General features: G+C 42.5%; 1 protein-coding gene across 2 annotated transcripts in view; it reads left to right on the plus strand.

The window, feature by feature from the left end:
- The window catches only part of TCTN3 (tectonic family member 3), a 67,040-nt gene that overhangs the window by 3,933 nt on the left and 40,078 nt on the right, over positions 1-23,029 (plus strand). For both annotated transcript variants that reach the window (XM_074959574.1, XM_074959575.1), the window contains exons 3-7: positions 1,031-1,152; positions 10,804-10,934; positions 13,467-13,575; positions 13,664-13,782; positions 19,381-19,416. In XM_074959574.1, coding sequence (XP_074815675.1) covers positions 1,031-1,152; positions 10,804-10,934; positions 13,467-13,575; positions 13,664-13,782; positions 19,381-19,416 — 517 coding nt within the window. The remainder of the gene's footprint in view (positions 1-1,030; positions 1,153-10,803; positions 10,935-13,466; positions 13,576-13,663; positions 13,783-19,380; positions 19,417-23,029) is intronic.

Raw genomic sequence — 23,029 nt, forward strand, 5'->3', positions numbered from 1 at the left:
ACTGTGGGAGACCATATCAAAAGCTTTGCTAAAGTCAAGATATATCACGTCCACCGCTTTCCGCATATCCACAGAGCCAGTTATCTCATCATAGAAGGCAATCAGGTTGGTCAGGCATGACTCGCCCTTGGTGAATCCATGCTGACTGTTCCTGATCACTTTCCTCTCCTCCAGATGCTTCAAAATGGATTCCTTGAGGACCTGCTCCATGATTTTTCTGGGGACTGAGGTGAGGCTGACCGGTCTGTAGTTCCCCGGATTCTCCTTCTTCCTTTTTTAAAGATGGGCACTATATTTTCCCTTTTCCAGTCGTCTGGGACCTCCCCCAATCGCCACAAGTTTTCAAAGATAATGGCCAATGGCTCACATCAGCCATCTCCCTCAGCACCCTCGGATACATTGCATCTGGCCCCATGGACTTGTGCATGTCCAGCTTTTTCTTTGCTTTCTCACTGTCTGAACACTCCCAACAGAAACTAAAATCCAGACACAGTTATTTTAATATCACTTGGTGTTTGTGTGATCATGTTCAAATGCCTGAGGTCAGTTAAATGATTCTGAGGGAGGAACTGGGGATGTTTGGGCAGGGCTCATACATTGTCATGACAGTTTTGCAAGGCTGGACATGATGACTTTATAATGAAATTATTAGGGATGGCAACTGAGAGGCAGGGGATAGGGAGACAGATTGGAGAGAAGGGGGAGGAGGTTGGGATGGGCTGGGCTGTTCTAGAAAGGGGGAGATGTGGTAGAAGGCTCGTACTCCTGCGATTATATTGCATTGTAAAGAATCCTAAAGTGCCTCGCAAATATACAGTTCACTTCTCACCCACAGCTCCTTCTAGGGTGAGACACTAACTGTCTAATTGTTTAATAATGCAAAACATTATTTTTAATGTTTAATAATGCAATACAGTTTGTGTTAGGAAATTAAGAAGAATTCGGTATCCAGTTGGTTGGGGGGCGGAGGAACATGGAATGTAAATGTATCCTTAGCGTTAGCTCTCTCTCTCTCCTGTTTTTTGTGCAGAATTGTGAACCAACTGTGCGTGGAGAAGTCTCTTATTTTCAGAAATAACACCCCTCATCACACTGAAATCGTCACTGACCCCAGCGGATATGAGTCTCTGTTCTGTGTGCAGCTGAGTGATTGTAAGTAGTCTTACCCTCGGCACACTGAATTCCCAAGCTCTCCCTGATCAGGGAATCTGATCTGTAACATCTTGTGAATATGAGGGGTGAACAGTCAGCTGTTCCACAGCACTTGCCAGCATCACTACAGGCCCAGGGTGGAGGAGGAGTTATGCGCCTTTGAGCTGAAGCTGGCCAAGAAATCTACAAGATTGCTACAAGGTATTATTGAGGCCGAGAGCTCAATGAGATTTAAAAAGTTAAGACATTTATGAGGATAATTATAACATTCACAAGGGTAGTAAAGAAGATGAGAATGCTATAAGGGGTATAAACCCTCTGGCTTCATGGCATGAATCTTGAGTTAGAAAGCCGCTGCCCCAGGGGCATGTTACTCCATAATGGGCTGTTATGTGTTTTCTTGCATCTTCCTCTGAAGCATTTGGCAGTGACCATTGTCAGAGACTGGAGACCAGACTAGATGAGCCAATAGTTTGATCTAATCTGACAATTTCTGTATTATGTTACTGTGCTTGCCCCTGAGTCTCCCTACTAGTTTGTATTTTTAAGTTCACATTTCCTTATTGTATAATATGTTTTTCATTCACCTATTGCTCTTTCAAGGATCTGTTCAAATATGCAGATTCATACGGCCTACACTCAGCTGGCTAGGAAAACAAAAATATTTTACTTACTTGCTGTAGGCCTGAGCCAAAGTGCTTTGAAGTCAGTATATCACATTATATAATATATATATACCAATGTAACAATTTCTCTTTCAAAGAGCCTGCAGAGGTTTATCAGCCATGTGGTATTTCTTTTTCTGGATCATGGTGATGATATTAAAAATTTATATAAAACAGGGAATAAACCCATCTACAGGTCTAGTTTTTTTTTTTTTTTCCACCTCATGGATTTTAAAACATGCTTCTCCTGTAGAGTAACTCCTCGCTTAACGTTGTCCCAGTTAACATTGTTTCATTGCTGATCTATTGGAGAACATACTTATTTAAATTTGCGCAATGTTTGCTTATAACGTTGTTTGGCCCTGGGGGCTTGGAACCAGCCTGGCAGCCCCCATATCAGCTCTCCTCCACCCCCCTAGCCCCTCCCGCCCATCAGCAGCCCCATGGATCAACAACTTCCCCCTCGCTCCCTGCACCTCCCGCCTGCAGCAATCATCTGTTTGGCGGCATTCAGGAGGCTCTGGAGGGGAGGGGCAGGGAGCGAGGACGTGGCGTACTAGGTGATATACTAGCTAAAGCAGCCCCCTGCTTCTTCAATTCATATTTCAGCTCACCAAAAGTTAAGGCCAAAATTTTCAAGGGTGTCTTTTAATATTGTGCGCCTTAATATTTAGGTGACCATCTTATGATGAGATAACTGGCTCTGTGGATATGGGGAAAGCAGTGGACGTGATATATCTTGACTTTAGCAAAGCTTTTGTTATGGTTTCCCACAGTATTCTTGCCAGCAAGCTAAAAAAAATATGGATTGGCTGAATGGACAATAAGGTGGATAGAAAGTTGGCTGGATTGTTGGGCTCAACAGGTAGTGATCAATGGCTTGATGTCTAGTTGGCAGCCGGTATCAAGCGGAGTGCCCCAGGGGTCAGTCCTGGGGCAGATTTTGTTCAACATCTTAATTAATGATCTGGATGATGGGATGGATTGCACCCTCAGCAAGTTCGTGGATGACATTAAGATGTGGGGAGAGGTAGATACACTGGAGGATAGGGATAGGGTCCAGAGTGACCGAGAGAAATTGGAGGATTGGACCAAAAGAAATCTGATGAGGTTCACCAAGGACAAGTGCACAGTCCTGCATTTAGGACGGAAGGATCCCATGCACCGCTACAGGCTGGGGGCTGACTGGCTAAGCAGCAGTTCTGCAGAAAAGGACCTGGGGATTACAGTGGACGAGAAGCTGGATATGAGTCAACAGTTTGCCCTTGTTGCCAAGAAGGCTAACGGCATATTGGGCTGTATTAGTAGGAGCATTGCCAGCAGATCGAGGGAAGTGATTATGCCCCTCTATTCAGCACGGGTGAGGCCACATCTGGAGTATTGTGTCCAGTTTTGGGCCCCCCACTACAGAAAGGATGTGAACAAATTGGAGAGAGTCCAGCGGAGGGCAACAAAAATGATCAGGGGGCTGGGGTACTTGACTTACGAGGAGAGGCTGAGGGAAAGGGGCTTGTTTAGTCTGCAGAAGAGAAGAGTGAGGGGGGGATTTGATAGCAGCCTTCAACTACCTGAACAGGGTTTCCAAAGAGGATGGAGCTAGGCTGTTCTCAGTGGTGGCAGATGATAGAACAAGAGGCAATGGTCCCAAGTTGGAGTGGGGGAGGTCTAGGTTGGATATTAAGAAACATTATTTCACTAGGAGGGTGGTGAAGCACTGGAATGGGTACCGACGGAGGTGGTGGAATCTCCTTCCTTAGAGGTTTTTAAGGCCTGGCATGACAAAGCCCTGGCTGGGATGATTTAGTTGGGGTTGGTCCTGCTTTGAGCAGGGGGTTGGACTAGATACCTTCTGAGGTCTCTTCCAACCCCAATCTTCTATGATTCTATGATCTTGTGATGCATGGGGTCTGATTTAAAAAAACAAAACAAAATATGCATCTCCAATTTAATGGAGGTGAAGGCACTCAGCACTTCTTAAAATCAGACCATCGAGGTCTTAAGTTGGGTACTGAGAAACAGAGGTACCCATGATCAGAGTGTTTTGGAAAATTTTGTCCGGAGGCACTTGCTCAAGATCAGACAAAGTCTGTGGCAGAGGCAAGAACAGAGCTCAGATTTCCTTATTCTCTGTTTTGTGCCTTAACTTGAAGACCATCTTCCTTCCCCTTGGAATAGTCTCTACTGCTCCTTCTTGAGAAAATGGTGTTTTGTGGCTTTTTATCATCAAAAGGAAACAGATTTCCGAAATCCTTGCATGTCATACAGCCTGTTGCTGAACCTGGGCTGCAGTGATGATGGCTGAAACATGAATAATTCCACCAAGCAAAGGTGCAGTGACCCACACAGAAAATGCCATTGGGTTGAGCATTGGACCTTGCTTTGCTTGGCCAAAAATAAGTGTCTACCAATCATATTTGAGATACCTCAGTTATTTCACTATACATAGAATAGCACATAATGGTTAGTGTCTCAGATATACTCCTGGGGAAATTCTGTGCCAAAAAATTAAAAATTCTGTGCACAGTATTTTAAAATTCTGCATATTTTGTCAAAATAACACAATATAATCACACCAGTTTCAGTCATTTTGGTGATTTATTTCAAAATACCTGTCAGCAAGTATGTCTGTAACAATACAGACAACAAAAAAGATTCAGGAAATGTTTTTTGACAAATAAATTTCTTACTAGGCACATTAATAGAGAACTTTGAATAATAATTCATTTAAACTACAATACAGGAGCATATTTCCCGCACCCCTCAGAAGCAGTGCAAAGGCTCAAGGGAGTCAGAGGTAATGGTGGAGCTAAGGGAAAGGGAAGTAATTGCTGGGAAGGAACCTGGGAGTGAACCTGGAGGGGTGTGGGTGGGAGAATTGTGGAACAGTTTTTTTTGTGGTGGGAGGAATTGTTAGGGACTTGGGGAGCCTCCCCCATGCAAACCGTGCCAGACCCCTAGCCTCTCCTGTTCAATCAGGCACATTTTCCCCTGTCCCCATGTGGCCCTGCACCCTCATTTTCCCCTGTTCCCCTGTGTTCTGCATCCTCACCCAGCCAGGTATGGCTTCCCCTGGCCCAGTGTGTCCCTGCATCCCCACTCCCTATTCAGCTAGGCATAGCTGCCTCTGTCCTCTTGTGTCCCTGCACTCCCATTCAGCCTGTCTCAATGTTATCACACCACTAGCTCCTGTTCCCCCACCTCAGTCTGTCCCCCCCACTAGCTCTTCTGAACCCCAGTCTGTGTGACCCCCCAACAGCACCGTGTGCCCCGCTCCATCCATCCTGCCCATATCCTGTGCCTTCTCACCTGGTATGCAAGCAGGCAGGGCGTTGTGAGGAAGGCAGCCTCTGCCCCCTCTCTCTCCACAGCTGGCTTCTCTGGCCAGTGAGCGAGCTACCCTCTCTTCTGGTGCCAAATCAGCCCTTGGTGAATGAAACATGTAACTGCAGCATGACCCCACTCGCAGCTTCACTTTGTCTACCCATCTGAATCAATTATTCTGTGGGTGGGAGGGGGAATCTGCGGGGGACATAAATTCTGCGTTTTGTAGCCTTTTATTTTAAGTGAATTTTGTAATCTGGTATTCCACCACCATAGGTTTGGCTCTGATGGCTACAGTTTCAAGCTTAACAGAGTGAATGTCAGCTCTGCTACTTGCTTCAGATTTAGAGTCCCTGGGAACACATAAAGACCACGGGTAGTGATCACACATACATTCACAAGTACAAGGTCTAATCTGTTTTACAAGTTTTATTAAAGTTACAATTAAAGTTATGATTACCCAAACGTATAGAAATTCTATACAGACCTATGCACAAGTTACAAATATAGTTATACTCCCATCCTTAACAATAGTGTTAGGGTCTGATGGGTCGCTAATGGCTTGATCATCAGTAGAGGGATGGTTCCTGCTGGAATCTTCCATAGGAAGCTCAATTTTCCCATTCTGGGCATCCCCTTTTTATGATGTGATTCTGTCTATACCTACATTCTGCGCATGTCCATAAAAGTGTCAACCCTCTTTTCTCTTATTGGTCTGTGTCCCCTGGAAACTTAAGAGACCCCAATTTTCTATAGGCTATGTACGTTCCCTTTATTCTCATTAGCACTGATGCACAACATGTATCCTGTGGTTAAGGTACAAGTCAGACAGATGCGCCTTTACAATATTTTTATGATCTAATATTAATCTTCTGGGTAATTTTGTGCAATATTACCACTTGGTACCACTTTTCCCATAATTTTAGGGCATCGGGTTATTTTCCGGTCACTTATGTCATCATTTCTTGTCTCCAAGGCCTAAAATAGCTAAGCTAAATTCTTGCAAGCCTCAGCCTACAGGTTCTTGTGTTTCAACTTTTCTTACTCATATCTAATATTTGGTTCCTCTAAATACTGATCAATCTTACACTTTTTTATAATCCTACAAATTCATTCTAGTTAACGTACAGTGAATATGCATAACATATTGATTCATCTTAACATTACACAATAAATGAATAATAACTAAAATCATTGGCTACAGTTTGTGCAGTGGTGCAGTATTCCCCCAGGAGTACAGATACCACCATTGTCCTCTCTAAAGACTTCTTTCTGCTCTAATCTTAGAGCCTCTCCTTTCAAATTCTAAGGCCAGAAAGGATCACTGTGGTCATCGAGTCTGATCTCTAGCATAACATACACCAACCTCACTTTTCTTGACCCTGGATGGTTTTCCAAGATTTTATCACTACTGTTTTTATTTACATCTTGGGGATGGGAGAGGGCTGTATTTTTGAAAGGTCAAACAGATGCGTAAGAAACAGTCATGCTTTCAGCCCACTCGGCCAAAGTTGGTGAACTGAAAAGAGACAAAGAAACAAGAATTGGTAAAGTTGAGTGATACCGCTCCACATCTTCTACTCCCCACTTTGCTGTAGGGCAGGCAGACAACACTTTCAAGGGAGCCTGGGTTTGAGTTGCCTCCCTTGCTTCGGGGTTCATTCATTCAGTCCTACAAGATATTGCTGAGCCCAAGGGCCTAGAAGGATTTTAAAAAGTATTAGATGTTTATATAGTGGAGAACATCCAGAATTGTATCATATAAGAAAAAATGTAAGGGATATAAACCCTCGTCTTTTCAGTGCAAAAGACAATTGCTTAGGGGGGGTGGGTAGGTTACCCTTGGGGTATGTTACTCTGTAATTGCAGGGCTTTGGAACTGTGCTCTGCTCCAGCTCCAGGCAAAAACCTGCAGCTCCACTGCTCCGGAGCTGCTCCGTGCTCCAGCTCTGGGCTCCGCTCCAATGCCCTGTGTAATTGTTCACTTTGATGTTTCTTTCCCCTGCCTTTGAAGCGTCTGGTACTGGCCACTTTTGGAAATTTTGGCCTAGAACTCACATGTTCTGTCCTGACACCTGTACAGTACAGTCCTTTCTGAGAAGATCCTGCTTTTAGAAGGGAATTCGATGGTTTTAAAAAACCCTCAAATATTCGTAGATTTTAAGGCCAGAAGTATAATCTTGTAATTTGACCTCTGGCATAACAGGCTAGAGAACTTTACCCAGTAATTCCTGCATCAAACCCCTAATTTCTGTTGGGGTACAGCCTATATTTTTAGAAAGACAATCAGTCTTGATTTAAAAAAAAGAAAAGGAGTACTTGTGGCACCTTAGAGACTAACCAATTTATATGAGCATAAGCTTTCGTGAGCTACAACTGTAGCTCACGAAAGCTTATGCTCATATAAATTGGTTAGTCTCTAAGGTGCCACAAGTACTCCTTTTCTTTTTGCGAATACAGACTAACACGGCTGTTACTCTGAAACCAGTCTTGATTTAAAGACACAAAACCTTAAAGTGATGTAGATTCCACCACATCCCTAGTTAAATTATTCCAATGGCTAATAACTCACAGTTTAAAATTTGCACCTTATTTCTGGTCTGAATTTGTATAGTTTCAGTTTCGAGCCATTGGATCTTGTTATGTATTCTGCTAGATTAAAGAGTCGTCTCTCAGAAATCTCTCCCAATGTAGGTACTGGTAAGCCATGATAAAACTGCTTCTTAACCTTTTCTTGGATAAGAACATAAGAACGGCCATACTGGGTCACACGCGGCCCATCAGGGTAATCCGCTGGCGAGCCACAAGACAGTTTGTTTACGAATCATAGAATCATAGACTTTAAGGTCAGAAAGTACCATTATGATCGTCTAGTCTGACTTCCTGCACAATGCAGGCCACAGAATCTCACCCACTCACTCCTGTAACAAATCCCTAACCTATGTCTGAGCTACCGAAGTCCTCAAATCGTGGCTTAAAGACTTCAAGGTGCAGAGAATCCTCCAGCAAGTGACCCGTGCCCCACACTGCAGAAGAAGGCGAAAAAACCCCAGGGCCTTTGCCAATCTGCCGTGGAGGAAAATTCCTTCCCAACCCCAAATATGGCTATCCGCTAAACCCTGAGAATGTGGGCAAAGCTCACCAGCCAGACACCCAGGAAAGAATTCTCTGTAGTAACTCAGATCCCACGCCATATAACATTCCATCACAGGCTACTGGGCATATTTACTGCTAATAGTCAAAGATCAATTAATTGCCAAAATGAGGCTATCCCATCATACCATCCCCTCCATAAACTTATCAAGCTTAGTCTTGAAGCCAGATATGTCTTTTGCCCCCACTGCTCCCCTCAGAAGGCTGTTCCAGAACTTCACTCCTCTGATGGTTAGAAACCTTCGTCTAATTTCAGATCTAAACTTCCTGATGGCCAGTTTATATCCATTTGTTCTTGTGTCCACATTGGTACTGAGCTTAAATAATTCCTCTCCCTCCATGGTATTTATCCCTCTGATATATTTATAGAGAGCAATCATATCTCCTCTCAGCCTTCTTTTGGTTAGGCTAAGCAAGCCAAGCTCTCTGAGTCTCCTTTCGTAAGACAAGTTTTCCATTCCTCGGATCATCCTAGTAGCCCTCTGTACCTGTTCCAGTTTGAATTCACCCTTTTTAAACAAGGGAGGCCAGAACTGCACACAATATTCTAGATGAGGTCTCACCAGTGCCTTGTATAACGGTACTAACACCTCGTTATCTCTAGTGGAAATACCTTGCCTGATACATCCCAAGACCTCATTAGCTTTTTTCACGGCCATATCACATTGGCAGCTCATAGTCATCCTGTGATCAACCAATACTCCGAGGTCCTTCTCCTCCTCTGTTTCTTCCAAGTGATGCGCCTCGAGCTTACAACAGAACTTCTTGTTATTAATCCCTAAATGCATGACCTTGCACTTTTCACTGTTAAATTTCATCCTATTACTTTTACTCCAGTTTACAAGGTCATCCAGATCTTCCTGTATGATATCCCAGTCTTTCTCTGTATTGGCAATACCTCCCAGCTTTGTGTCATCCGCAAACTTTATTAGCATATTCCCACTTTTTGTGCCAAGGTCAGTAATAGAAAGATTAAATAAGATTGGTCCCAAAACCAATCCCTGAGGAACTCCACTGGTAACCTCCTTCCAGCCTGACAGTTCACCTTGCAGTGTGACCCGTTGTAGTCTCCCCTTTAACCAGTTCCTTATCCACCTTTCAATTTTCATATTTATCCCCATCTTTTCCAATTTAGCTAATAATTCCCCATGTGGAACCATATCAAATGCCTTACTGAAATCGAGGTAAATTAGATCCACTGCATTTCCTTTGTCTAAAAAATCTGTTACCTTCTCAAAGAAGGAGATCAGGTTGATTTGGCACGATGTACCTTTTGTAAAACCATGTTGTATTTTGTCCCAATTACCATTGACCTCAATGTCCTTAACTACTTTCTCCTTCAAAATTTTTTCCAAGACCTTGCATACTACAGATGTCAAACTAACAGGCCTGTAGTTACCTGGATCACATTTTTTTCCCTTTCTTAAAAATAGGAACTATGTTAACAATTCTCCAGTCATACGGTACAACCCCTGAGTTTACAGATTCATTAAAAATTCTTGCCTGCAGCTCCCAGTGGCTGCAGTTCGCCATTCCCGGCCAATGGGAGCTGCGGGAAGCGGCAGCCAGCACGTCCTTGCAGTCCATGCTGCTTCCCGCAGCTCCCATTGGCTGGGAAGGACAAACCTCAGCCACTGGGAGTTATGGGCAACTGTGCCTGTGGACGGTCAATGTAAACAAACTGTCTCGTGGCCCGCCAGCGGATTACCCTGATGGACCGCAGGTTGCCCACCACTGCCCTACAGTGTCCCCAGGCATCTGTTGCCCTGCTGTGAGGACGGAGGGAGTGTTATTTATGCTGGTTGCCTTCTCCCAGCTCATTCCTCGTTGGTTGGGAGGAGAGTGGAGCCTTGCCCTTCCCTCTCTGCAAGGATCATGGCCCTTTAAGGATACAGTGGCAGGATTTCCTCCCAAGAACTGCTCATTCCCAGGACTGTTTCCTCCCCACACCCCATTTGGTCCTTATATTGGACCTTTTGAACCACTGAAGGGCCAAACCACATCGTGGGGTGAGCTAACGACTAATACTGTGCTACTGCCTTTGAGGAGCAGACTGCCCGATCACATCCTCACTTACAATTACTTAGAGATTTATCATTTAATCAGTTTTAAATTAACTTAATATGGGCTACATTGGTTTGTATAGTGCTAATTTTCACTAAAATCAGAATGTCACGTGGGACTAAGTCAAATGCTTTACAGAAGTCTAAGCCTATTATGTCACGGTTGCCTTTATCAACCATACTCGTATTATAATAAAAAAAAAGATAAAATTTGTTTGACACAACATATTTTCCCTGAAATCATGTTGATTGGTATTAAATATACTACCGTCCTTTACTAATTGCATATCAGCTTTTCCTTGATTTTGCCTGGCCTTGATGTCAGGCTAACGAGCCTATATTTACCCAAGTCATCCCTTTTAGAATAGTGGCACAACATTAGCCTTTCCACAATCATTGTCTAGTGATTTGATGGAGGATTTGTTTGTTTTTTCCCTCCCCATCTTTAGCAAAGTTGAACTATTTCCAGCAGCCGCAGAAAGTTAAAAGATCAGATTTCTCTGTGTTCTTGGCACAGTATGGCGGACCATCATTCATTCCACCATCACAAGACCAGCCATCTTCCTCTGCCTTTTACCGGGTGAGTTGGAAGAGCACTCACAAAAATCTAATTGTTTTTCTCTGGGGTTCTTGGTGGCAGCAAGGAGGATATAAGAATGTCATACGGAGTTAGATCACTGCTCCATCTAACCCACTACAGTGGCTGGTGCCAGATGAACAGAACTGAGCAATTTGGAGTGATCCATTCTTTGTTGTCCAGTCCCAGCTTCTGGCAGTCAGAGGTTTAGGGACACCCAGAGTATGGGGTTGCGTCCCTGACCATTTGGCTAATAGCCATTGATGGACCTAGCCTTCATGAATTTAGGTAATCCTTTTTCAATACAGTTATACTTTTGGCCTTCTCAACTTCTGATGGCAACAGTGTGTGTTAAGGAAATACTTCCTTATGTTTGTTTTAAACTTGCTGCGTATTAATTTCATTGGATGACCCCTGGTTCTTGCGCTATGTGAAGGGGTAAATAACACTTCCCTATTCACTTTCTCCACACCATTCATGATTTTATAGCGTCCAGCCTCCCATCCACCCTCCTCCTTCCCGGGGTAAAACGGGAAGCGTGCTTCCCACCAAACTTAAACCCCTCTGCCTGTGATCTGTACCTAATAGATGCTTGGGATTGTTCAAATTCATCAGCAAAAATTGCAAGTTCTTCGACCATTTTTACCTTTTTATCGCATAAACACTGTTTTACATCATCATTAGACATATTCAGGAACTGTTCCTGAGCCACCAAATCAGACATTTCTTTAAAGGTTGGAATACCTTTTCCCCTTACCCACTTATCCAGTAAATCTTTCATTTGGTTTACATATGCCACATTACTCAATCCAGCCCCTCTCTTAAGGCTTCTAAATTTTACTCTATAAATTTCAGGTGTAATCTGAAACTGTTTTAAAACCAATTCCTTAAATTTACCATAATTTGAAGCATCATCAGTTGACATTTTATTAAATATATCCAGAGCTCTCACAGAGAATTTTGCAACCAAAGTGGTCATCTGTTGATCCTCAGGAATCTCATGGAGCATACCCAGCCTCTCAAAGGTGATGAAATATTCAATAATGTCCCCAGACTTGCTGTATGCAGGACACAACTGCTCCCACTTGTGGATTTTTGGAGAGGTGGAGCCCCACAGTGTGGGGTTCTGTTTCCTCCATTCCATTAAGGCCAGTTCATGCTTTCTGTCTTTTTCTTTCTCCTTGTGGCGTTCCCCTGGTGTTACCTGGACTGGTGATCTGCTAGGCCACTCCAATACTCGACTCTGGGAGCCAGCCTTACCTTGCTTTGCTGTGAGAACCCCCACTCCTGGGATGTTCACGCACAGCCTCTGGCGTGTAAACTGCTCCCAGCTATATGAGTGGGCACTTTTGGCCAGCTTGGATTGTGCAATAGAGTGACACTAGCCAACATCTCCGGTCCCAGACACAGCCCTAGGAACCTCCGTCTTGCAGTGTCCAGTTATGCTCACTGGATGCTGCAAGCTTATATGAGTTCATCAATTTAACAAAGAAATTGATATGTTCCAGGCTTGTTATCCCAAGGGGAGTCTCTGACATGCTTCAAACCAAATGCACTGCTTCAGGTAGAATAAACAAACAAATTTATTCACAACAAAAGGTAGATTTTAAGTGATTATAAGTCAAAGCACAACAAGTCAGATTTGGTCAAACGAAATAAAAGCAAAACGTATTCTAAGCTGATCTTAACAGTTTCAATGCCCTTACAAACTTAGGTTTCAGAGTAGCAGCCATGTTAGTCTGTATTAGCAAAAAGAAAAGGAGTACTTGTGGCACTTTAGAGACTAACAAATTTATTTGAGCATAAGCTTTCGTGAGCTACAGCTCACTTCATCGGATGCATCCGATGAAGTGAGCTGTAGCTCAGAAAAGCTTATGCTCAAATAAATTTGTTAGTCTCTAAGGTGCCACAAGTACTCCTTTTCGTCTTACAAACTTAGATGCTTCTCACCACAGGCTGGCTGGTTGCCCTTCAGCCAAGCTCTCCCCTTTGATCAGCGCTTCAGTCGTTTGGTGGTGATGTCTGTAGATGGAGGTGGAAGAGAGAGGAAGAGCATGGCAAACATCTCTCCCTTCTATTATGTTCTTTCTTCCCTCTTGGCTTTGCTACCCCCCTTCAGGGTCAGGTGATCATTACCTCATCATAGTCCCTAACTGACCAAGGGAAGGGGGGTGACTTACTTGAGAGTCCAACAGATCCTTTGTTGCTGCCTAGGCCAGTGTCCTTTGTTCCTGTGAGGCTGGGCATGGTATTCTGGGAACCCCTTGGTTAAATGATCACCAATTAGTTTGAGTCACTAACTCTACCCCTGTACCCCCAAAATGAGGCACACCAAATTCAGGGCAATCCAAGTAGCCATGCAGGTTTTAGAGCACTTCAAAGAGTCAAGCTTTAAACAGAAGCTGGTTTAAACCTTAACTCTAGCAGACCTGATGGTTTGCTATAATTCCTTTCTGCATTGATGGTATTCAGACCCTTGCACTTGGTACTGGTGTTCCATGAACACTTTGTAAATTCTCCACATTTCCTTTTCAGGCTGGTGATCCAATCCAGACCTATTTTGCTGCATCGTCTGTACTGAGCACACTAAGACAGCCAGTGGGAATGGGTGCCAATGGACTTTGTATTGATGGGAATCATGCTGGTGAGTGCGGTGGTGGTAGCAGTTCCAGCTTTATTGAGGATGACATTTCCTACTGATGTTTTTTGTGTCTCTTGTTCCCTTTTTTCAGGTTTTCTGGAGAGTAAAAGCACAAGCTGTACTCGGACCTTCAGCAACCTGAGCAGCAGCTGCACCACTGATCCTGCCCTGGATGCAGCCTCATATTACCGTGACTTCACTATACTAAAGGTGTATATCGTTTTCCCCACCCGCAGCAGCTTCCTGTACTGTGACTTGACATCCTGTTCTCCTGACTTCAGCACTGTTTTGCCACTGCCTCTTCAGCTAATTTAGCTATTACTAAAGTAGAGCTCACTTGTGTGCAATTCCCAGGGTCTCCCAATCACTTTGGCCTCCCTTTCAGTACAGAAGCTGATTTTAATGAAAGATTGTTCATTACTGTGAGCAGTTCATCCATTCCATTCTACATTCCTACAGAACTCTTGAATCAAGAGCATCCTGTCTTCGTGATTTGCTGCTATTTAATGAATCATTTGTTTCTTCACCATCTCTTTACACCTGCTCTCTTCAGGTAAATGAGATATCTTTTCACATCTTTTGTGTTGAAGAAACAAATGATATTTAAAGAATTTTCTTGTGGTTCTTGTGGTAATAACACGTCCTTATCTACTTTCTCTACACCAGTCATGATTTTATAGACCTCAATCATATCTCTCCTTAGCCGTCTTTTTTCCAAGCTGAAAAGTCACAGTCTAATTAATCTCTCCTCATACGGAAGCCATTCCATACCCCTAATAATTTTTGTTGCCCTTTTCTGAACCTTTTCCAATTCCAGTATATCTTTTTTGTGATGGGGTGACCACATCTGCACACAGTATTCAAGATGTGGGCATACCATGGATTTATATAGAAGCAACATGATATTTTCTGTCCTATTATCTTATCCCTTTCTTAATTATTCCCAGCATTCTGTTTGCTTTTTTGACTGCCGCTGTACATTGAGTCGATGTTTTCAGAGAACTATCCACAATGACTCCAAGATCTCTTTCTTGAGTGGTAACAGCTAATTTAGACCCCATCATTTTATATGTATACTCTGGAAAGCATAATCTGATGTGCATTACTTTGCATTTATAAACATTAAATTTCATCTGCCATTTTGTTGCTCAGTCACCCAGTTTTGAGAGATCCTTTTGTAGCTCTGCCTGGGTCTTAACTATCTTGAGTAATTTTGTATCATCCGCAAATTTTGCCACCTCACTGTTTGCCCCTTTTCCCAGATCATTTATGAATTGGTTGAATAGGACTGGTCCCAGAACAGACCCCTGGGGCATACCACAATTTACCTCTCTGCATTCTGAAAACTGGCCATTTATACCTACCCTTTGTTTCCTATCTTTTAACCAATTACCAGTCCATGAGAGCACCTTCCCTCTTATCCCGTAGCAGCTTACTTTGCGTAAAAGCTTTTGGTGGGGGGCCTTGTAAAAGGCTTTCTGAAAATCTAAGTACACTGTATCCACTGGATCCCATTGGTCCACATGCTTGTTGACCCCCTCAAAGAATTCTAGTTGATTGGTGAGGCATGATTTCCCTTTACTAAAACCATTTGACTCTTCCTCAACAAATTATGTTCATCTATATTTATGACAATATTGTTCTTTATTATAGTTTCAACCAGTTTGCCCGGTACTGAAGTCAGGCTTACAGGCCTGTAAATGCCAGGATCACCTCTGGAGCCTCTCTCAAAAAATTGGCGTCACATTAACTATCCTCCTGTCATCTGGTACAGAAGCGGATTTAAATGATAGGTTACAGACTACAGTTAATAGTTCTGCAATTTCACATATGAGTTCCTTGAGAAATCCTGGGTGAATATCAGCTGGTCCTGGTGACTTATTACTGTTCAATTTATCAATTTGTTCCAAAACCTCCTCTAATGATATCTCAATCTGGGACAATTCCTCAGATTTGTCACCTAAAAAGAATGGCTCAGGTTTGGGAATCTCCCTCACATCATCAGCCGTGAAGACAGATGCAAAGAATTAATTTAGTTTCTCCGCAATGGCGTTATCGTCCTTGAGTGCTCCTTTAGCACCTGGATCGTTCAGTGGCCCCACTGGTTGTTTAGCAGGCTTCTTGCTTCTGATGTACTTTAAAAAAAATTTCTATTACTTTTTGAGTCTTTGGCTAACTGTTTCTGTTCTGTTTTTGACTATTTGCACTTCAAAAATTGCTCCTTTAGCCCTCCTAATTTCCATCTGACGCTTTATCTGCCACAGCATTTGCTCCTTTATTTTGACTTCCCTAGGTTTGGGTTTCCATTTTCTGAAGGATATCTCTTTGACTCAAATAACCTCTTGTATTTTATCATTAACTATACAGGGTTTTTTTCCTTGCCTTTTGTGTTTTGTTTTGTTTTGTTTAGGGGAATGCATGCCGTTTTTGAGATTATTATTATGACTTGCTCAAGTAGACTCCATGCCAACTCTGACTATTTTAATTTCTTTTGACTTAATTTAAAATGAGGAAGCTAGTCAAAAACAACAAAAATTATCTAAAGTATAGTATCCAGTGACAGCACTTGTGATTTCCCTCTCCCCCCATTCCTGGAATGTTGAGCTTAATTACATTGAAACCAGTGTTACTTAATGGCTCAACATTAGTCCTTGGACTACTTGTGTGATTGTTAGTCCCAGATCAAACATAGCCTCTCCTGGTGCTCTAGAAAGCAGTCATTTAAGGTGTCAAGACTGTTTCTCTAAACCTTGTCCTATTGCAATACTTGACCAGTTTATATGCAAATTGTAGAAGTCACCCATTGTTATTTTTTTAGGCCTTGTCTACATACAAATAATTGCACTGTTTTTAACTAAAATTGTTTTAAAAAACAAAACACCTAGATTTAGAGTGGTAACCGTGTTAGTCTGTATCAGCAAAAACAACGAGGAGTCCTTGTGGCACCTTAGCGAGTAACAAATTTATTTGGGATAACATAATTTTGGCAATTAATTGATCTTTAACTGTTCATGGTAAATAGGCCCAATGGCCTGTGATGGGGTGTTAGATTGGGTGGGATCTGAGTTACTACAGAGAATTCTTTCCTGGGTATTTGGCTGGGGAATCTTGCCCACATGCTCAGGGTTCAGCTGATAGCCATATTTGGGGTTGGGAAGAAATTTTCCTCCAGGGCAGATTGGAAGAGGCCCTAGGAGTTTTTTGCCTTCCTCTGCAGCATGGGGCACGGGTCACTTGCTGGAGGATTCTCTGCACCTTGAAGTCTTTAAACCATGATTTGAGGACTTCAATAGCTCAGACATAGGAGAGAGGTTTATTGCAGGAGTGGGTGGGTGAGATTCGGTGGCCTGCATTGTGCAGGAGGTCAGACTAGATGATCATAAGGGTCCCTTCTGACCTTAATATCTATGAATCTATAAGCTTTCATGGGCTAAAACCCACTTCATCAGATGCATGGAGTGAAAAATACAGCAAGCAGTATATATATACAGCACATGAAAAGATGGGAGTTGCCTTACCAAGTGGCGGGTCAGTGCTAATGAGGCCAGTTCACTTAAGATGGAAGTGGCCTATTCTGAACAGTTGACAAGAGAATAGGCCACTTTCACCTTAATTTAATTGGCCTCGTTAGCACTGACCCCTCCCCCCCACTTGGTGGCTCCATCTAGGTTGTATTTCCCTAGTTTGTTTATGAGAAGATCATACGAGACAGTATCAAAAGCCTTACTAAAGTCAAGCTATACCTCATCTCCCAAAGTCCTTTTGTGTGTCACAGTTTTCCAAAGTATCGTCTGCTATTGTAGAAGTGTGATTGTAACAGGGATCTACCCAATTTTGCTCTGGTGCCTCATTTTCCCTTAATCTCCCATGGGTTTTTCGTCTTCAGCAGGTGACATAACTCTCTGGCCAAGTCACAAAAAGATCATCCCTTTAAATCAAACCAAACAAACACACACCTTCCATCAAAGTCTCATGAGGCACAGCCCTTTCTCCCCAGGGTCTGTTTTCTTTTCTGCACCACACTCTTTCAACACTGCACTTCTCTTGGACTCAGCTCTGGCCCTCCTGAGCTCTTAGTTCCTTCATCCTCCCCTTGTTCAGAGGAGTCACTGCCTTACCTTGCTTGATGGCGGTATGAACAGTCTGTCCATCCTCTCCTTAATATTAGGGGAGATTAAGGGAAACTCACAGGGTGGCAGCATAGGGGTAACTCACATCCATCGTCAGTTATGGGTTCCCAGCCTTGGGTAACCTGCACAACCAGGCTGTCTGCCCAGTCATCCCAAACTTCCCTGTCTTCCTCCTGTGTTCTCCCAGCCTGTCCTCCTTCTCCTTATAGAGCACTGACTCCCGGGTCTGTTTTTTTCTGGAGTCCTCCCACCCACTCCTGCTGAAGCATCCATTCCCAGTGCCACTCTCTCCGGAGTCTCTGTTCTGATCTTGCTCTGATCACAGGTCACTAGCTTCCATGAAGGCCCAGTTTAGTCGCATCAGCTTTGTAACATGACTTCAGCACTCTCCCCCTTCATCTAGGGAGGCAAGCTAAGCGTGGCACAGGTGCAGCTGAGGTCTAACCCACAAAAAAGGTCAGCTCACCCTGTAACAGTGACCTACATTCTTTGTTCCTAGATGTATGACCTTGCAGGTAGCTGTATTAAAACACATTTTGTTTGACAGGGCCCAGTTTACCAAGTGATCCAGATCGCTGTGTATGACAGCCCTGTCCAACTCATTATTACCACTCCACCAATCTTTGTGTCAGCTACAAATTTTATTAGCAGTGATTTTATATTTACTTCTGGGTCATTGATGAAGAGATTGAATAGCATCAGGTTTCAACCGATTCTGAAGAACCCTACTAGAAACACATCCCCTATTGATAACTGCTTTGACATCTGTGAGCTAACCAGCTCTTAATCCATTTAATATGTGGTGTACTGATATTGTATAGTGCTAATTTTTTAATCAGAATGTTGTGTGATATCCAGTCAAGTGCTTTACAAAAGTTTAAATCTATTACATCTATGCAGTTTCCTTTATCAACCAAACTTGCAATCTCATCACATAATTAAATCAGGTTTGTTTGTCAAGAGCTGTTTTCTATAAAACCATGTTGACTGCATTAATTATATTCCCAGCATTTTATTGATTTGACTCTCATATCAGCTTTTCAATTATTTTTCTTGAGGTTGATGTTGGGCTAGCTGGCCTATTTTACTAGGATCCCCCTGTTTTCCCTTTCTGAATATTGGCACACCATTATTGCTGTTCTAGTCTTTGGGAATTTCCCTGGTATTCCAAGATTTATTAAAAATTAATATTGGTGTAAATATTAATATGCTATTGAAATGGATGAGACAGTTTGCTCCTCTCCGAATTATTTTTTCAGGATGTCTGCAGAGTAGAACAGCTGTCACTGCATCAGTTACACCTGGTTTGTATTTTCAAGGTTTACTTCACAACCATGGGACCTAGAAAATTACATTTTCCTAAATGAAAGCTGAGGTTCTTCTGTAATCATCTGACGCCAGTCACAGGAGCCCTGGGCACAGGCCTGTAATACCTTAATTTGGCTTTGCACACAGCAGGTCACTAGCAGAACCAGGAAAACAACATAGGTCTCAGACCAGCGCTGTATCCACTAGACCATACTTCTAGATTCTAGAGCACAAAGTTGGTGGCAAGTTCTACAGCCTTGGAATAGGCAGGGCTCTGCTTATCACCACAGTATCTAGAAACTGGTGTGTGATTTCCTAGTGACTCCGGGCACCTACAGTCAAAACACACCTGTTGATTTTTCTTTTCCAGGTCCCAGTTAATATGACCGTTGTCCAGCTCATGCAGGTGAGACTCTGCCAGTGAAAATAATTCCTGCATCTGAGATGAAGGGAATTCTGAATCTGAGGCATGCAGAGTGAGCTGCTTGAGTCAAGCACTTTGGGGGAATGGAAAAGTTCTGTGTCTGAGACAAGGTTTTGGAGGAGAAAGCCACACTGTCTCCGGAAAAGGAATATGGGGAAGGTTTCAGATATGAGATGGGGTATACTCTAAGGTGGTGTGTGTGTGAGTGAGTAGAAGATCTTTGGCCTGGGATGGGCAGAGAAGGAGTAGAGAGCAGGCCCTGGTTCTGGGATAGATTGGGAGTGGAGGGGCAGGTCACAGACAGAGATGTGGTTGAGAAGGGAAGGGACTCAGACTTGGAAGTGGTTTGGAAAGAGGAGGCAGGGGAAGGCCCCAATTCTTCTTCAAGTGATGATCCCTATGTGTTTTTCACACATGGATACACATGCGTGTCTCAGTCTGGAAATTCTTCAAAAGCAGTGTCCGTTGATCTGCACGTGCATTAGCTCCCCTTGTGCTCCCGACCAAGGATATCTGAGGCAGGGCGGGTCGATGCCTCTCCAGTTTCTTCTTACCTCCGCATAGCCTGAGTTGGAGTCATGTCCTCCTTCACTATAACCTGTAAAGTAGAAAATATTTTTAAGTAGTTTATATCATAGCTTAGTAGTTTAATTTTCTAATAAGTTTAGAGTAGTTTTTTCCTCCCCAGTTGAGGGAAACCATCCCTGGTTCCGGGACTATGCCCAGAGTCCCGGGATTCAAGAACTGCGTCTCCTGCCCATGCTTCTTCTCCATCAATGATGAACATCAACAGTGCTTGTCCTGTCTGAGTGCAGCACGTATCTCTGCAAAGTTCAGTGTCTGTCAATCCTACCACCCAGAACTTGAGAGGCACGGGGGCTTTGCCTAAGAAAGTACCTGATGGAGGAGGCTATGAGGCCCCGCTCTGATCCAGGCCCAGGAAAAACCCCTGTATGTTGGCCTCAACCAACCAGCAGTGCCCTCGAAGCATGTGCCTTGAAGCGGAGCCTCTAACACTGAAGCCCAAGGGCTCTTCCTCCAGGGCTCCCCATGAAAGTACAGAGCACTCTGATGTGCACAAGGACAGAACCATGCAGAGAACAGTCAATAAGAAACGTGTTTCCTCCCTGAGACGGTCCAGGTTGGGTGAGATGTCATGTCTCATTCAGAACCAATGGAGCGAGCTCTGCCAAAGACCCTAGGCTGTTACTTATGTAACACTGGAGGGTATATTCAATTTGGTGGTGACACAGGTGACTGCAGACAGAGTTTGGTTGCACTATCAGAAATTCACCCTGGCAGATAAGGGCTCTAAGAGACTAGACCTCCTGGTAAGAAAGGTCTTCTCCTCCACAGGTCTGCAATTTTATGTCATTTAACTACCAACCTTTGTTAGTGAAATATGACTTTAATAACTACTCCAGGCTCACAGACTTCAGAGATAAACTTCCTGTAGCCTTTTATTTATTTAAAGTGAAATGTATGACATCACCATGGATTCGTCACTGGTTTCTATAGTGAAACTCAAGGAGCTCAATCTATTTAGATTAACAAAGAGAAGGTTAAAGGGGTGACTTGATCAGTCTGTAAATACGTAGGAGGGGACAGATATTTAATAATGAACTCTCCAATCTAGCAGACAAAGGTATACAAGTTGAAGCTTGAGAAATTCAAACTGGAAATAGGCATACAAAATTAATAGGGCTGTTGATTAATCGCAGTTAACACATGTGATTAACTCAAAAAATTAATCGTGATTAATCACACTGTTAAACAATAGAATACCAATTGAAATTTAATAAAATATTTCGGATGTTTTTCTACATTTTCAAATATATTGATTTCTGTTGGAATGCAATACAAAGTATACAGTGCTAGCTTTATATTACTTTTTATTACAAATATTTGCACTATGGAAATGATAAACAAAAGTAATAGTATTTTTCAGTTCACCTAATATAAGTACTGTAGTGCAATCTCTTTATCATGACAGTGTAACTTGCAAATGTAGATTTTTTTGGTTTTTTGTTACATAACGGCACTCAAAAACAAAATAGTGTAAAATTTTAGATCCTACAAATCCTCTCAGTTCTACTTCTTGTTCAGTCAGTTGCTCAGACAAACAAGTTTGTTTACATTTATGGGAGATACTGCTGCCTGCTTCTTATTTATAATGTCACCTGAAAGGGAGAACAAGTGTTCGCATGGCACTTTTGTAGCCAGAATTACAAGGTATTTGCGTGCCAGATATGCGAAACATTCATATGCCCCTTCATGCTTCGGCCACCATTCCAGAGGACATGCTTCCATGCTGATGATGCTCGTTAAAAAAATAATGCATTAATTAAATTTGTGACTGAACTCCTTGTGGGCGAATTGTTTGTCTCCTGTTCTGTTTTACCCGCATTCTGCCATATATTTTCATGTGATAGCAGTCTCGGATGATGATCGAGCACATGTTCATTTTAAGAATATTTTCACAGCAGATGTGACAAAATGCAAAGAAATACCAATGTGAGATTTCTAAAAATAGCTACAGCACTCAACCCAAGGTTAAAGAATCTGAAGTGCCATCCAAAATCTGAGAGGGACAAGGTGTGGAGCATACTTTCAGAAGTCTTAAAAGAGGAACACTCCTATGCGGAAACTACAGAACCCGAACGACCAAAAAAGAAAATCAACCTTCTGCTGGTGGCATCTAACTCAAATGATGAAAATGAACATGCATCGGTCCGCTCTGCTTTTGATTGTTATCAAGCAGAATCCATCATCAGCATGGAAACGTTCTCTGGAATGGTGGCCGAAGCATGAAGGGGCATATGAACGTTTAGCATATCTGGCACGCAAATACCTGGCAACACCGGCTACAAAAGTACCATGCAAACTCCTGTTCTCACTTTCAGGTGACATTGTAAACAAGAAGCGGGCAGCATTATCTCCTGCAAATTGTAACCAAACTTGTTTGTCTGAGCAATTGGCTGAACAAGAAGTAGGACTGAGTGGACTTGTAGGCTCGAAAGTTTTACATTCTTTTATTTTTGAATGCAGTTTTTGTACATAATTCTACGCCTGTAAGTTCAACTTTCATGATGAAGAGATTGCACTACAGTATTTGTATTAGGTAAATTGAAAAATACTATTTTGTTTTTACAGTGCAAATATTTGTAATATATATATATATATATATATATATATATATATATATATATATAAGTGAGCAGTGTACACTTTGTATTCTGTGTTGTAATTGAAATCAATATATTTGAAAATGTAGAAAACATTCACAAATATTTAAACAAATGGTATTTTATTATTGTTTAACAATGCGATTAATCGTGCAATTAATCATGATTACATTTTTAATCACTTGATAGCCCTAAATTTTAAGTAAAAGTAATCAACAGTAGGAGCAACTTACCAAAGGTTGTGCTGTATTCTCCATCTCTGGTAATTTTTAAAATCAAGATTGGACCTTTTTCTAAAAGATTCTCTAGTATAAACAGGAATTATTTCAGGTAAATTCTGGGGCCTATGTTATAACAGAGATCATACTAGATGGTCACAGTGGTTGGTCCCTTCTAATCTTGGAATCTAT

The sequence above is a fragment of the Natator depressus genome, chromosome 7, assembly GCF_965152275.1.
Source record: "Natator depressus isolate rNatDep1 chromosome 7, rNatDep2.hap1, whole genome shotgun sequence".
Lineage (NCBI taxonomy): Eukaryota > Metazoa > Chordata > Testudines > Cheloniidae > Natator > Natator depressus.